This window comes from Octopus bimaculoides, chromosome 28 (genome assembly GCF_046866305.1).
Source record: "Octopus bimaculoides isolate indiv1 chromosome 28, ASM4686630v1, whole genome shotgun sequence".
Classification (NCBI taxonomy): Eukaryota; Metazoa; Mollusca; class Cephalopoda; order Octopoda; family Octopodidae; genus Octopus; species Octopus bimaculoides.
This window is the reverse complement of record NC_142955.1, coordinates 12801132-12817915: the sequence shown is the minus strand read 5'-3', so window position 1 is coordinate 12817915 and position 16784 is coordinate 12801132. Positions and strand designations below refer to the sequence as shown.

Below are 16784 nucleotides of genomic sequence, written 5' to 3'. Positions count from 1 at the left end.
ATCTAAAGAGTTAAAGACGGTAAGATTGATCTCTATTGTTATCTTAAAACTAATGGGTTAACTCCAGAAGCATATCAAAGGTGTAACGAGCACCTTTCGGGGTGGCAAAAGCCCCATCTGTGCATAGATGTGAACAAGAGATCACTCAACACATTAACAAAATGCTTCCTATCAGTTCAATTTGGCCATAATGAATAAAGACTATAAGGACTCTGATTAATTGTTACTTGTTTATATTTCATTACGTGGAGGCGCAATGGCCCAGTGGTTAGGGCAGCGGACTCGCGGTTTCAATTCCCAGACCGGACGTTGTGAGTGTTTATTGAGCGAAAACACCTGAAGCCCCACGAGGCTCCGGCAGGGGATGGTGGCGAACCCTGTTGTACTCTTTTGCCCCAACTGTCTCTCACTCTTACTTCCTGTTTCTGTTGTGCCTGTAATTCAAAGGGTCAGCCTTGTCACACTGTGTCACGCTGAATATCCCCGAGAACTACGTTAAAGGTACAAGTGTGTGTGGAGTACTCAGCCACTTGCACGTTATTTTACGAGCAGGCCGTTCCGTTGATCGGATCAACAGCAACCCACGACGTCGTAAGCGACGGAGTTCCAACAAAATTTCACTACATTCTCTGAAGCAGTCAATGCTTCTCTTCCAAATATATTTTTCACTGCAACATCGAGAAAGCTACAGAATGGTGAATCAAGAGTTATTTCTGGGGACAAAAACAAACATCAACTGCTTTCAGGAAAAAAAGGGAAATATGGAGGAGTGTGTTTATAGATTTTATTAATTATGTCTCCACCAAAATATAACAATATTGGTGAGAACAAAGACTTGGAATTAATATTCCTGCAAGACAAAGTCAAAATTTGGAACCAATTACTTTTAATGAAAAATATCACAGTAGTAAGCTGTGTCGAAAATGTAAGTCTATTTGTAGTGGAATAAAACTAAGTTTTGGGAGGTTGTTGTTATACTATCTCATATCTCCCTTAGTGTGTGAATACATTTGCAATTATAGATAGGTGTTTATATTTTTGTTTCAGGAATCTTAGCAGTAAACCATATCCCTGCATATAAGTGACACTTTTCAGACAATAACCTATCACAGAATCTCCACAGAAATAGCTTCTCTCCTCAACAAATACGCTGGGTGAATGGGCAGCAACTTACCAAGAGTGCAGAAAATTATAAGGCATGAGTTACGTGGGGGACACAAAGCTATACTTATGCCTCATGTCCTTCCAATGTGATCTTTTCTCTTTTGTACTGGAGGTCATTGTTGATGTACATATTTGACAACTTTACTGTATTCTTGTGCAAGAAAAAGCCACAAGTAATGTTTGGGGAAATGATATTCAGCCAAGAACCATGTGTAGGATCTCCTAGAGGAGTTTCAGTATAGTGGTCCCCACATCATGGAAACTGAAAAGCACATGAAAGTGGTTGAAAGATTAAATAAAGACTAAATGAAATTTTTCGAAATAACTTATTTTCAGTCAGGATCTCCATTACATGAAACACAGGAATATGAAAAAAGAAAAAGAAGTTGAAAACATACAAATCTGCACTCTTACTTTTGTATCCAGTTAAAGCATCACTTACAGTGAATGATGTCCCATATGTACCACACTGATGTAGCTTCTATTCTGAATGAATATAATTGTGTCTAGTTATGTCAGAATCTTGAGAAAATGATTTACATCAGATATCACAGTGATATGGCTTCTCACCTGTATGAATACGTTTGTGTCTACTTAATTGAGTATTATGAGAGAACACTTTACCACAGATATCAGTGATATGGCTTCTCTCCTGTATGAATACGTTTGTGTGTACTTAAATGACTATTTTGAGAGAACACTTTACCACATATATCACAATGATAAGGCAGCTCTCCTGTATGAATACGTTTGTGTTTGGTTAGGCTACCACTGGAAGTGAAAGATTTACCACATATATCACAGTGATATGGCTTCTCTCCTGTATGGATACGTTTGTGTGTACTTAAATGACTATTTTGAGAAAAAACTTTACCACAGATATCACAGTGATATGGCTTCTCTCCTGTGTGAATACGTTTGTGTGCAGTTAAGTAACTATTTTGAGAGAATGATTTACCACAGATACCACAATGAAAAGGCTTCTCTCCTGTATGAACACGTTTGTGTATACTTAAAGTTCTATTTTGAGAGAATACTTTTCCACAAATACCACAGTGATATGGCTTCTCTCCTGTATGAATACGTTTGTGTTTTGTTAAGTCATAATTTTGAGAGAATGATTTACCACAGATTTCACAATGATAAGGCATCTCTCCTGTATGAATACGTTTGTGTCTAGTTAGGTTACCACTGGAAGTAAAATATTTACTACAGATATCACAATGATATGGCTCCTCCCCTGTATGTGTACGTTTGTGTATTGTTAAGTCATAACTTTGCAAGAATGACTCACCACAGATATCACAGTGATATGGCTTCTCTCCTGTATGAACACATTTGTGTATATTTAAGTAACGATTTTGAGAGAATGATTTACCACAGATACCACAGTGATATGGCTTCTCTCCCGTATGCGTACGTTTGTGTGTAGTTAGGTGACTACTTTGAAAGAACACTTTACCACAGATATCACAATGATAAGGCATCTCTCCTGTATGAATACGTTTGTGTGTAGTTAGGTTACCACTGGAAGTTAAAGATTTACCACAGATATCACAGTGATATGGTTTCTGTCCTGTATGAACACGTTTGTGTTTACTTAAATTACCATTCTGAGAGAAAACTTTACCACAGATATCACAATGATATGGCATCTCTCCTGTATGAATACGTTTGTGTTTGGTTAGGTTACCACTGGAAGTAAAAGATTTACCACAGATATCACAGTGATATTGTTTCTCTCCCGTATGAGTGCGTTTGTGTTTTGTTAAGTTATTATTTTGAGAGAATGACTTACCACAGATATCACATCGACTTGGCTTCTCTCCTGTATGAATACGTTTGTGTCTACTTAAATGACTATTTTGAGAGAACACTTTACCACAGATATCACAATGATATGGCTTCTCTCCTGTATGAATACGTTTGTGTTTACTTAAATGACTATTTCGAGAGAAGACTTTACCACAGATATTACAATGATATGGCATCTCTCCTGTGTGAATTCGTTTGTGTCTAGTTAGGTTACCACTGGAAGTAAAAGATTTACCACAGATATCACATCGATATGGCTTTACACCTGTATGAATATATTTGTGTGCAGTTAAGTTACTATTTTGAGAGAATGATTTACCACAGATATCACAGCAATATGGCTTTTCACTTATATGAATACATTTGTGTCTACTTATGTCAGCACTGCAGGTGAAAGATTTACCACAGATATCACAGTGATATTGTTTCTCTCCCATATGAGTTTGTTTCTGAACAATTAGATTACTTTTTTGAGAATGAGAATTTTTATGGACATCACAGTCACATGACAAATTGTGTCTGTCTTTTATAATGTCTTCAAGGGAAATCAGTTCTTTAAGTTTCTCTTTCTTCTCCATTATTGTTCTTCCCAAATTTCAATGTATATATATTTTTACTTGCTTCTCTTCTTATAGTTTACTCTTACAAATATTTCCACTGCTGTAATTTCATCCACTGTTACCTTTCTCTAACAATACTTAGGTTAATTTATCCAAGTGTAATCAATGCACAAACTATTCTTCTTGATATTCCAGTGAGTGATGTTTCAAAATTTTGCATATAATCTCAGGCGAGAGCAAATATTTCATAGGAATTCTTCCACAGATTTAGAGAAACAGTGTTATAAATCTGTTTCTGTACAAGATATTTCTTTAGTCACTGAGAATGTATCTTCTGTTAATCCAATGTCATTTGATATTCTGAAACAATAAAGAAATAACAATGTTAGACACAGAGACTACTTGAACAGTGAAAACAGGACAACATTTCTGTAGAGATAAACTTCAGACCTAAACAATTGATTTTGTCATTTTAATAACATTTAGATCACAGAATCTTGTGCAAATAAATAAAATGCGCTGACCTCCTAGTATGCTGCAAACCCCTTACTTTTGTTCAGAAAAAAAAAGCAGAAGTGGGGAAACTAGACCCCATCACCCTATCCTGGAATCATTGAAAATTCTTTTTTTTTTTTATTGAATGAATTCTGGTAACTTCCTAATGTGCCACAAAACCCGTTGGTGTCTAGTAAACAGAGTGGGGTGGGTTAGAATGGAACCCTCGGAAATTTCACCCACCCCCAACATATATATATACATATATCATAGCATGTATGCATACGTAAACAGGTAAAAATTCAACAACAATGTATTACTTACCTCTTTACTGTCAAATAAATGGAATAATTCTTAACAAAATACACTTATTTTTCTCGACTAAATATTTTCAGCTTTATACCAGCATTTTAAGAAAAGCCAAAGAAATCTTTGGGGCCAAATTAATTTTTGTGAGAGTGGGGAGAGAAAATAAAAGTTGTCTCTCTACAAAGAGTCGATAGAAAATAAATAAATCTATGTGTGTGAGGTGGGGAAGAGAGTGAGAGTAAAAGTTACATATTTACCGCTGAACTTTTTCAAAACTAAAATGTTTTTTTCAATGTACCGAAAACATTGTTTTTTCATCTCCAATTTTCTATAAAAACTCCAAATTGACTGAACCTGCAAACGTCAATATGCTAAAAATAACAGCCAACTGCCTGGAGAATTTTTGTGTTTGTGTGTACAAGCACAACAATTTCAATGACATACGAATTTTCTTAGTGAAAATCGTGCTGGTGAAAAGATCTTCAAAGTTATAGGCGTGTAGTAACGCCGTGCGCATGCGTAACCAACTTTCATATAGTCGAAAAGCTCGCATCTTGTGAAATATTCGAAGTCATCTCCCACCCCACTCGGAAAAGATTTTACCCCCAAATTTCTTTATAACCTTAATGTATGTCGTCTATATAAAATTTCATCAAGAAACAACTTATTTTCCTGAAATAGCAGCTAAATCTCGCAAAGATCATAGACATCTCTCTACCATAGCAAAAAAAAAAAAAAATTTAAAAATAGCAGTTAATGCTAGCACAGACCATAAATATCTCCCCTCCATAGCTAGAAATAGCAGCCAAAGATACCACAGATCATAAATATCTTACCTCCATAGCTAGAAATAGCAGACAAAGCTACCACAGATCATAGACATCTCTCTTCTAAAGCTAGAAATAGCAGACAACTCTCGCACACATCAAACGTATCCCTCATCCAAACAAGACAAGGAACATACAAAGAATCGGCACCACAAAAACCGAAAGTCTACTGGATTAAAAGATTAAATGTTTTCATCGTTTAATACTTACCGAAATGTTTTATAAAGGAAAGACTTCTCACGGAGTGTGTGTATTATATGTATTAAACGCACTAAAAGTGCGTATGCGTGTGGAAATTGAGAAATATATGAAAAGTGATTGTGGATGTTAATTAAGAGATATTCTTGGAGAAAGAGACTTCCCTGGAAGTAGAACTACTGCGCATGCGTGTCGATTACTTGAAATATATATAGGGGAGATAACTCTCATTTTCCCTACCTTCAGTAAAAATGTTACAGGAACCACCAACGCCATTTTACCGAATGTTAATATTTTTCTTTCAAACACAGAGGGACAATACAAAATGGAACGCAGGGTCTGAAAGGTGATACTTAGGGAGGGGTACAAATCGGTGGTCAAGCGATGTTGGGGGGACAAACACAGACACACAAAAATCATCATCATCCTTTAACGTCAGCTTTCCATGCTAGCATGGGTTGGACGATTTGATTGAGGATTGGTGAAACCAGATTGCTATACCAGGCTCCAATCTGATTTGGCAGAGTTTCTACAGCTGGATGCCCTTCCTAACGCCAACCACTCACAGAGTGTATTGGGTGCTATTACGTGTCACCTGCACGAAGGCCAGTCAGGTGGTACTGGCAATGGCCACACTCAAAATGGTGTATTTTATGTGCCACCCGCACAAGAGCCGATCCAGGGGCACTGACAACGATCTCTATGAAGGCCAGTCAGACGGTACTGGCAACGGTCACGCTCAAAATGGTGTATTTTATGTGCCACCCGCACAAGAGCCGATCCAGAGGCACTGGCAACGATCTCTATGAAGGCCAGTCAGACGATACTGGCAACAGCCACGATCAAAATGGTGTATTTTATGTGCCATCCGCACAAGAGTCAGTCCAGGGGCACTGGCAATGATCTCACTGAAAGGTCCTTACATATGCTGCGGGTACAAGTGCCAGAAAAGCGACACTGGGCACAGGTGCCATCACGATTTCGCTTGCCCATTTTCCTGAAAGTTATGAGGGAACAAATTGGAATCATATGAATTTTCCGAAACTCCTTTCTCCAACCCCTTGGAAAGATTCATTGCAACAAATCCGTGTATCCTTTGAATCCAGAGCATTTAAGCGGGATTTGTTGAAAAGGTCTTTAAAATGTATCTATTTTTCTGGAAGTTATGAGGCGACAAAGTCGGGAGGAGGGGTACATATCTGTAATTATGCCACTTTCTCAACATTTCAGTGTTAGGAGTTTGTTTGAGAATATTTCTCGAACTAAAACACACAACAAACTAACAGGGCAACGATGGAGATTGTAGGAGGGAGTTTTCACAGACAGAAATAGCAGCCAAATCTCACAGAGATCATACACATCTCTCCTCCGTAGTTAGAAATAGCAGCCAAAGCTACCACAGATCATAGACATCTCCCTTCCGTAGCTAGAAATAGCAGCCAAAGCTACCACAGATCATAGACATCTCCCTTCCGTAGCTAGAAATAGCAGCCAAAGCTACCACAGATCATAGACATCTCCCTTCCGTAGCTAGAAATAGCAGACAAATCTCGCACACATCAAATGTATTTCTCATCCAAAAAAGACAAGGAACATACAAATAAAAGGCACCACAAGAACCGAAAGTCTGCAGGATTAAAAGATTAAATATTTTCATCGTTTAATACTTACGGAAATGGTTTATAAAGGACAGACTTAGGCACTATCACGCTATTAGATGTCAGAAGTGAAAGTAGTCGCTGTCTGTCTGCCTGTCTGCCTGCATGCCTGTTGCTGGTCTGTCAGCCTGCTTGCCTGTCTGCCTGCTTGCGTGCTGAGCTATCTGTCTGTCTGTCTGTCTGTCTGCTGGTTTGAGTTGATACTTTGGCTTACTTACTTACTGATATCTATCTACTATGTATCTATCTATCAATTATTAGAAAACACAAATTTAATATAAAAACATTTTCCTGAAATTGCAAATTATTTAAAATATAAAAATATAATTTTCAACAGAGAGAATTTATCAAAATAGAAAACAAATGAAGTTTGAAGTTAAGTTTAAAAATAAATGTGATACTTATGCTCCGTAGATACTTATACTCTGTAATGTTTCAAACGCATGGATATAGGTGTCGAATTTGTTCCAATAACTTCTGGAAGATCTCGTCCTTCAATTCGTAACGCCACATGAATTCTATTAGATGTGTTTGCAGTAAATTCCGGGTTGTCCCATTTTCTCTTTTGTTCTGGTTCTTGGCATGTTTCCATAGGCATTCGATGTGATTTGTTGTGGCAAATGTAACCGGATCAACAAAATTTATTGAATGGTTCACGGTTAAATGTCTATATCCTAGCGTGTTTAGTGTATTATATGAACGCCAGAGGTCAGAAATTATTGTTGTTCCTGGTAAAATCCGCTCTTGTATAATTTCTAAAAGGGTATCAGATGATCGATCTTCTACCGCAACTAAAAAACATCTTCTCGTATCTCTTTCTAACGCACTAAACACCCACTGCGTTTTAACCCGATGGCCAACATTATATTTTCTTCTAACAAACGCACTTTCATCTATCTCCACTATTCGGTTTGGTCCGCCTAACTTAATATTTTGCGCAATATAATACTCTGCACATACATCACGGCAGTAATTCCTCCAATCTGTTACAGCTACATTTGCTATACGACATTCCTGGCCTAAATTCTTAGCTAAATCTCCCTTAGCCCAATAATATAATATATCTATAATCTGCTCGCTTTTCAGTTTGCTATTATCTAGAAATTTCCCTTTCTAATGGAAATCAGTTTTCTACAAGGCCTTCCACATGACCATATCATGCCATCGGACAAATTGTTTTTGGCCACTTCCCTCATGCTAGCTCCACAAGAGGGACATATTTTTTCAGTATTTAACAATCCGTATGTCTTGAGCCAGTGAATACTAGCTGCTGTTGTTGCGGTGGCGATGGCAATGTCGCGGTGATTAATTCCATTTGCACTGGGATATGTAGAAGTCATCGTGAAAAACCTGCAACTAATTTGTTCTCGTGTAGATTTCAATTTGAATTACGCGCGCTTTTGGGTGGGTATGATGGGTATATGTGATTTATTTTTAAAAACAATAATGAATAATGCAAAAATACATTTATTCATAAAGTTTAAACTGAACATGGAATGAAATATATTTATTTATAAACTTTAAACTGAACTTCATTTGTTTAAATTCTCGTCCACCTTACCTTCGCTTGTTTAAATTCTACGGAATTCTACAAGAATTACCCATCATACCCACCAACGAACACCCAAAAGCGCGCGTAATTCAAATTGAAATCTACACGAGAACAAATTAGTTGCAGGTTTTTCACGATGACTTCTACATATCCCAGTGCAAATGGAATTAATCACCGCGACATTGCCATCGCCACCGCAACAACAGCAGCTAGTATTCACTGGCTCAAGACATACGGATTGTTAAATACTGAAAAAATATGTCCCTCTTGTGGAGCTAGCATGAGGGAAGTGGCCAAAAACAATTTGTCCGATGGCATGATATGGTCATGTGGAAGGCCTTGTAGAAAACTGATTTCCATTAGAAAGGGAAATTTCTAGATAATAGCAAACTGAAAAGCGAGCAGATTATAGATATATTATATTATTGGGCTAAGGGAGATTTAGCTAAGAATTTAGGCCAGGAATGTCGTATAGCAAATGTAGCTGTAACAGATTGGAGGAATTACTGCCGTGATGTATGTGCAGAGTATTATATTGCGCAAAATATTAAGTTAGGCGGACCAAACCGAATAGTGGAGATAGATGAAAGTGCGTTTGTTAGAAGAAAATATAATGTTGGCCATCGGGTTAAAACGCAGTGGGTGTTTGGTGCGTTAGAAAGAGATACGAGAAGATGTTTTTTAGTTGCGGTAGAAGATCGATCATCTGATACCCTTTTAGAAATTATACAAGAGCGGATTTTACCAGGAACAACAATAATTTCTGACCTCTGGCGTTCATATAATACACTAAACACGCTAGGATATAGACATTTAACCGTGAACCATTCAATAAATTTTGTTGATCCGGTTACATTTGCCACAACAAATCACATCGAATGCCTATGAAAACATGCCAAGAACCAGAACAAAAGAGAAAATGGGACAACCCGGAATTTACTGCAAACACATCTAATAGAATTCATGTGGCGTTACGAATTCAAGGATGAGATCTTCCAGAAGTTATTGGAACAAATTCGACACCTATATCCATGCGTTTGAAACATTACAGAGTATAAGTATCTACGGAGCATAAGTATCACATTTATTTTGAAACTTAACTTCAAACTTCATTTGTTTTCTATTTTGATAAATTCTCTCTGTTGAAAATTATATTTTTATATTTTAAATAATTTGCAATTTCAGGAAAATGTTTTTATATTAAATTTGTGTTTTCTAATAATTGATAGATAGATACATAGTAGATAGATATCAGTAAGTAAGTAAGCCAAAGTATCAACTCAAACCAGCAGACAGACAGACAGACAGACAGATAGCTCAGCACGCAAGCAGGCAGACAGGCCAGCAGCAGGCAAGCAGGCAGACAGGCCAGCAGCAGGCATGCAGGCAGACAGGCAAGCAGGCTGACAGACAGCGACTACTTTCACTTCTGACATCTAATAGCGTGATAGTGCCCAGACTTATTATAAAGTGTGTGTATTATATGCATTAAACGCACTAAAAGTGTGTGTGGAAGTTGAGAAGTATACCAAAAGTGATTGCGGAGGTTAATTGACAGAAACACGTGCGCGATAGAAAATCTCTTACGTGAAAATGAATACGGAAGTACAACTAATGCGCATGCGTGTTGATTACCTCAAACATATAGGGGAACTAACTCTCAGTAAAATGGCCTAGGTGATTTCTGTACCTATGTTCCCTGCTTAATTTGAGTCCGTTTCTCCATAGCGACTGTAAGTTTGCATAGTCTGTTTCGGTTGAGGTATGTTACAGGAGCTTCCATTTTATTCTGTATGGCTTTCACTCCTTCAAACGCCTTATGTACTTCGTCAAACACGTAACGTTGCACTTCTTTAGTATCTGCAATGATTTAATTACGGCTTACAATTAGTTTCCCATTAATCCAACATAATTCCGTGCATGAGTCCTTGTGTCTGTGCTGCTGGTGATATCCCTACAATCCCTTCGGAGACAGCGGCCTTGGACTTGTATCGACCCCTGTACAAGGCATTGTTCACTCCTACATGAGCATCGTGTGTCTGAACATGCAGGGAGTGTGAATATAAAGATTTTTTTTGTTTTTTTCACACTTACAAACATGAATGAGATCCTTAACTCCAGACCTATAGGGTTGCCAACAATACTTACAAATTAATCTAACGAAGATCCATCTCAACGATGTTTTGGCAAAGAATGAGAAGGCTGGAGCAAAGCAACGGACTTAGTGTAGTAGGTCGGAACATAAAGGAGAAACACACCTTAAACATTCTGGCTGCCAAAACTCCATTCGAAAAGGGGGCGGTTTGCAGTAACAAATGTAGCTTTATTTAAGGACGGTTTCGATATCCTCTTCGCGACACCCTTCATCAGGTTGTTAAACATAACTGGATAGCAGAATGAGACTGCATTACTATACGACATCTTTTGATTTGGTTTCCAGTTGGGCCTGTATGAAATAGTCCCCAAATCTAAAGATGTAAACACGGTAAGATTGGTCTCTATTGTAATCTTAAAACTAATGGAGTTACACCAGAGGATTAACACCGTTTTAAGGCTAATAAAGCTGTACCAATTAGCACCTGTAGACGTGGCTAAAGCCTCGCCTGTGCATAGATGTGGACAAGAGGGCATTCAACACATCAACAAAATGGCTCATGTCAGTTCAATTTGCCCATAATGAATAAAGACTATAAGGACCCTGACTGATTGTTACTTGTCTATATTTCACTACATTCTCTGAAGCAGTTAATGCTTCTCTTCCAAATATATCTTTCACTGCAACGTTGAGAAAACTACAGAATGGTGAATCAAAGTTATTTCTGGGGACAAAAACAAATATCAACTGCTTTCAGGCAAAAAAGAAATATAGATGAATGTGTTTATAGACTTTATTTATTATGCTTCTACCAAAATATAACAATAGCTTTGAGATCAATATTCCTGCAAGATAAAGTAAAAATTTGGAAATAATTACTTTTATTGAAAAATATCACAGTAGTAAGTTGTGTGAAAAATGTAGATGCATTTGAGGACAAATAAAGCTAAGTTCTGGGAGGTTGTTATCAAACTGTCTGATATCTCCTTTAGTGTGTGGTGTTTATATTTTTGATCCAGGAATCTTAGCAGTAAACCATATCCCTGTGTCTAAGTGTCACTTTCCAGAGAATGAATTATCACAGACATCACATTTAAATAGCTTCTATCCTCAATGAATAATTTTTTGAGTGTTGAGGCCACCCTTTTGAGAAAATTTCTTTCCATACATATCACAGTCATAGGACAATTTCTTTTCTCTTTTATCGCGTCATTAGTTCATTAAGCTTCACACTTTTCTCCAGTATTTTTTTTTTCTCAATTAACAAAAGTTGTAAATACTTTTCTTGTGTTTGTTTTCACAGCATATTCCTATCAAATATTTCTACTGCTTTATTTCTATCCAGTGATTTCATAAGTGAATTTATCAAAGTTCCTTTAGTATTGCAGGTCATCGTTGATGTACCTATTCAACAACTTCACTGTATTCTTTTGCAAGGAAAAGCCACATGTTTGGGGAAATGATATTCACAAAAGAACCATGGTTAGGGTTTCCTAGAGAAGGACATTCAGTACAGCTGCCCCCACATCGTGGGAAATGACAAAGGGACCGAATTGGGTGTTTTGGCTGAAAAATTAAATAAAAACAAAACAGAAGTTTTGGAAATAAATTATTTTCAGTCAGGATTTCCATTGCATGAAACACAGGAATATTAAAAAGAAAAAAAAAAAGGGTGAAAACATACAAAACTGCTCTTTTCTTTTTGCTCTTGTATGAATCCATTTGTGTCTAGTTAAAGCATCACTTACAGTGAATGATTCCCACATGCACCACACTCATGTAGCTTCTATTCTGAATGAATATAGTTGTGTCTAGTTAAGTCAGAACGTTGAGAGAATGATTTACTACAGATATCACAGTGATATGTCTTCTCTCCTGTATGTGTACGTTTGTGTCTAGTTTGGTCATTAGTTTGAGGAGAATAATTTACCACAGATATCACAGTGATATGTCTTTTCACCTGTATGAATACATTTGTGTTTTGTTAAGTCATTATTTCCAGAGAATGTGTAGTTTTGTTCTTTGTTAAATCATTATTTTGATGGAATTATTTACCACTGATATCACAGTGATCAGACTTCTCTCTTGTATGAATAGATTTGTGTGTACTGAAATCACTATTTTCAGAGAACACTTTACCACAGATATCACAATGATAAGGCATCTCTCCTGTATGGATACGTTTGTGACTACTTACAGAACTACTCTGAGTGAAAGATTTGCCACAGATATGACAGTGATATGGCTTTTCACCTGTATGAGTGTATTTGTGGCTTCTTAAGCAACTACTATGAGAGAAAGATTTACCACAGATATCACAGTGATGTGGCTTCTCTCCCGTATGAATACGTTTGTGTGTAGTTAGGTTACCACAGGTAGTAAAAGATTTACCACAGATATCACAGTGATATGGCTTCTGTCCTGTATGAACACGTTTGTGTCTAGTTAGCTGACTATTTTCATAGAACACTTTACCACAGATATCACAATGATAAGGCATCTCTCCTGTATGAATATGTTTGTGTTTAGTTAGGTTACCACTGGACACAAAAGATTTACCACAGCTATCACAGTTATATGGCATTTCATTTGTATGAATACGTTTGTGTGTAGTTAAGTTAATATTTTGAGAGAATGATTTATCACAGATGTCACAGTGGTATGGCTTCTCTCCTGTATGAATACGTTTGTGTTTACTTAAATGACTATTTTGAGAAAAAACTTTACCACAGATATTACAGTGATATGGCTTCTCTCCCGTATGTGTACGTTTGTGTGCAGTTAAGTAACGATTTTGAGAGAATGATTTACCACAGATACCACAATGAAAAGGCATCTCTCCTGTATGAATACGTTTGTGTGTACTTAAGCTATTATTTTGAGAGAACATTTTACCACAGATATCACAGTGATATGGCATCTCTCCTGTATGAATACGTTTGTGTTTGGTTAGGTTACCACTGGAAGTAAAAGATTTACCACAGATATCACATCGATATGGCTTTACACCTGTATGAATATATTTGTGTGCAGTTAACTTACTATTTTGAGAGAATGATTTACCACAGATATCACAGCAATATGCCTTTTCACTTTTATGAATACATTTGTGTCTAGTTATGTCAGCACTGTAAGTAAAAGATTTACCACAGATATCGCAGTGACATTGTTTCTCTCCCATATGAGTATGTTTGTGAATAATTGGGTTGCTTTTATGAGAATGAGATTTCTCACAGACATCACAGTCACATGACAAATTTTGTCTCTCTTTTATAATGTCTTCATGGGAAATCAGTTCTTTAAGTTTCTCACTCTTCTCCATTATTCTTCTTCTCAAATTGCAATGTCCTGCTTTTCTTCTTAAAGTTTCCTCCTATAAATGCTTCCACTCTTGTAACTCTATCCACTGTTACCTTTCTCTAGCAATACTTATGTAAGTTTATCCATGTTTCATCAATGCACTATCTCATCTTCTTGACATTGCAGTCAGTGATGTTCAGAAGTTTTGCTAATAATCTCAGGAATTCTATAACAGATTTAGAGAAACAATGTTATATAATTGTTTTGTATAAGATTTTCCTTTAGCTACTGAGAATGTATCTTCTGTTAAGCCAATGTTATTTGATATTCTGAAACAATAAAGAAATAACAGTGTAAGACATAAAAGCTACTTAAAAAACAATACAGATTCAACAGTTAAAAAAGGACAATATTTTGGTAGAGATATACTCTAGATATAAATATTTACCTGAACAACTGAACTTATCAATTTATTAACCTTTACATCACAGAATCTCACATGAACTTTACATATTTCTAGCCATTCTTTAAATCAAACTACAGAATTGTGGACAATAACATTATTTTCCTTGCTGAAATATAACCCAACATGTTAAAGGTTCTACCAGCCGGCCACCTTGGACATGGAGAAATATTATGTTGCTTGATAGCTAGTGAGCTTTCGAGACAAGAATGGCATTTCGTCATAAAATTTCTACCTCTATGAAATTTGTTTGACCCAAGCAAGCATTCAAAATTTACTTTTCATATAACATGATATTCTGTTTATGGAGTGGTTTTTCCCATCACTGACCTCTGTTGGAGAAATGTCATCATCCTCCTTTAACTGTCCACCTTTTAATGCCTGCATGGCTCAGACCCTCACCTATTCCTTAATATTAATATTCCCATGCTTACTAGAAAGACTGGAAACGAAGGACACTGTTTGTATTATAGTGCATTCATGTACAACTGTAACATGATGCGAATGTGAGGACACAAAACACACATATATATATATACTCTTTTACTTGTTTCACTCATTGCACTGCGGCCATGCTGGAGCACCGCCTTTAGTCGAGCAAAGCGACCCCAGGACATATTCTTTGTAAGCCTAGTACTTATTCTATCGGTCTGTCTTGCCGAACCGCTATGTGACGGGGACGTAAAAACACCAGCATCGGTGGACAAGCGATGTTGGGGGGACAAACACAGACACACAAACATATACATATATACGACGGGCTTCTTTCAGTTTCCGTCTACCAAATTGACACACAATTCTTTGGTCAACCCGAGGTCACTTGTTCAATGTGCCATGCAGTAGGACTGAACCCAGAACCATGTATGTATGTATTTAATGAGCCTCCTTAAGTTTCCATTGACTGAATCAGCTCACAAGATATTAATCTTTATAATCTTAATCTGTGCCATTTGAAACGTATTCCTATAAATTTTCTTAAATATACCCATTTTCCTGAAAGTTATGAGGGAACAAATTGGAATCATATGAATTTTCCGAAACTCCTTTCTCCAACCCCTTGGAAAGATTCATTGCAACAAATCCGTGTATCCTTTGAATCCAGAGCATTTAAGCGGGATTTCTTGAAAAGGTCTTTAAAATGTATCTATTTTCCTGGAAGTTATGAGGCGACAAAGTCGGGAGGAGGGGTACATATCTGTAATTATGCCACTTTCTCAACATTTCAGTGTTAGGAGTTTGTTTGAGAATATTTCTCGAACTAAAACACACAACAAACTAACAGGGCAACGATGGAGATTGTAGGAGGGAGTTTTCACAGACAGAAATAGCAGCCAAATCTCACAGAGATCATACACATCTCTCCTCCGTAGTTAGAAATAGCAGCCAAAGCTACCACAGATCATAGACATCTCCCTTCCGTAGCTAGAAATAGCAGCCAAAGCTACCACAGATCATAGACATCACCCTTCCGTAGCTAGAAATAGCAGCCATATATCACACAGATCATAGACATCTCTCTTCCGTAGCTAGAAATAGCAGACAAATCTCGCACACATCAAATGTATTTCTCATCCAAAAAAGACAAGGAACATACAAATAATCGGCACCACAGGAACCGAAAGTCTGCAGGATTAAAAGATTAAGTATTTTCATCGTTTAATACTTACGGAAATGGTTTATAAAGGACAGACTTATTATAAAGTGTGTGTATTATATGCATTAAACGCACTAAAAGTGTGTGTGGAAGTTGAGAAGTATACCAAAAGTGATTGCGGAGGTTAATTGACAGAAACACGTGCGCGATAGAAAATCTCTTACGTGAAAATGAATACGGAAGTACAACTAATGCGCATGCGTGTTGATTACCTCAAACATATAGGGGAACTAACTCTCAGTAAAATGGCCTAGGTGATTTCTGTACCTATGTTCCCTGCTTAATTTGAGTCCGTTTCTCCATAGAGACTGTAAGTTTGCATAGTCTGTTTCGGTTGAGGTATGTTACAGGAGCTTCCATTTTATTCTGTATGGCTTTCACTCCTTCAAACGCCTTATGTACTTCGTCAAACACGTAACGTTGCACTTCTTTAGTATCTGCAATGATTTAATTACGGCTTACAATTAGTTTCCCATTAATCCAACATAATTCCGTGCATGTGTCCTTGTGTCTGTGCTGCTGGTGATATCCCTACAATCCCTTCGGAGACAGCGGCCTTGGACTTGTATCGACCCCTGTACAAGGCATTGTTCACTCCTACATGAGCATCGTGTGTCTGAACATGCAGGGAGTGTGAATATAAAGATTTTTTTTGTTTTTTTCACACTTACAAACATGAATGAGATCCTTAACT

The 16784-nt window shown here is 37.0% G+C and overlaps 2 protein-coding genes across 5 annotated transcripts; both read right to left on the bottom strand.

The window, feature by feature from the left end:
- Positions 1-767: 767 nt before the first annotated feature.
- Positions 768-16241, bottom strand: LOC128251547 (uncharacterized). 4 transcript variants are annotated; one of them, XM_089344273.1, is made up of 3 exons: positions 10039-10274; positions 4359-7062; positions 768-3899 (listed from the first exon to the last, which is right to left on the bottom strand). In XM_089344273.1, the coding sequence occupies exon 3, from the start codon at positions 3555-3557 to the stop codon at positions 1797-1799; it is 1761 nt and encodes a 586-aa protein (XP_089200399.1). In that variant the 5' UTR covers positions 3558-3899; positions 4359-7062; positions 10039-10274; the 3' UTR covers positions 768-1796. The 4 variants fall into 4 exon arrangements, with proteins under 4 accessions (XP_089200399.1, XP_089200397.1, XP_089200396.1 ...); XM_089344271.1 differs by having other exon boundaries at positions 5381-7062; XM_089344270.1 differs by lacking the exons at positions 4359-7062; positions 10039-10274 and adding an exon at positions 16104-16241.
- LOC149130584 (uncharacterized) lies at positions 11451-16242 on the bottom strand. Its single transcript, XM_089344274.1, has 2 exons — positions 16104-16242; positions 11451-14302 (listed from the first exon to the last, which is right to left on the bottom strand). Exon 2 carries the CDS (start codon positions 13993-13995, stop codon positions 12721-12723), a length of 1275 nt encoding a protein of 424 aa, XP_089200400.1. The 5' UTR covers positions 13996-14302; positions 16104-16242; the 3' UTR covers positions 11451-12720.
- Between the last annotated feature and the right edge of the window lie 542 nt (positions 16243-16784).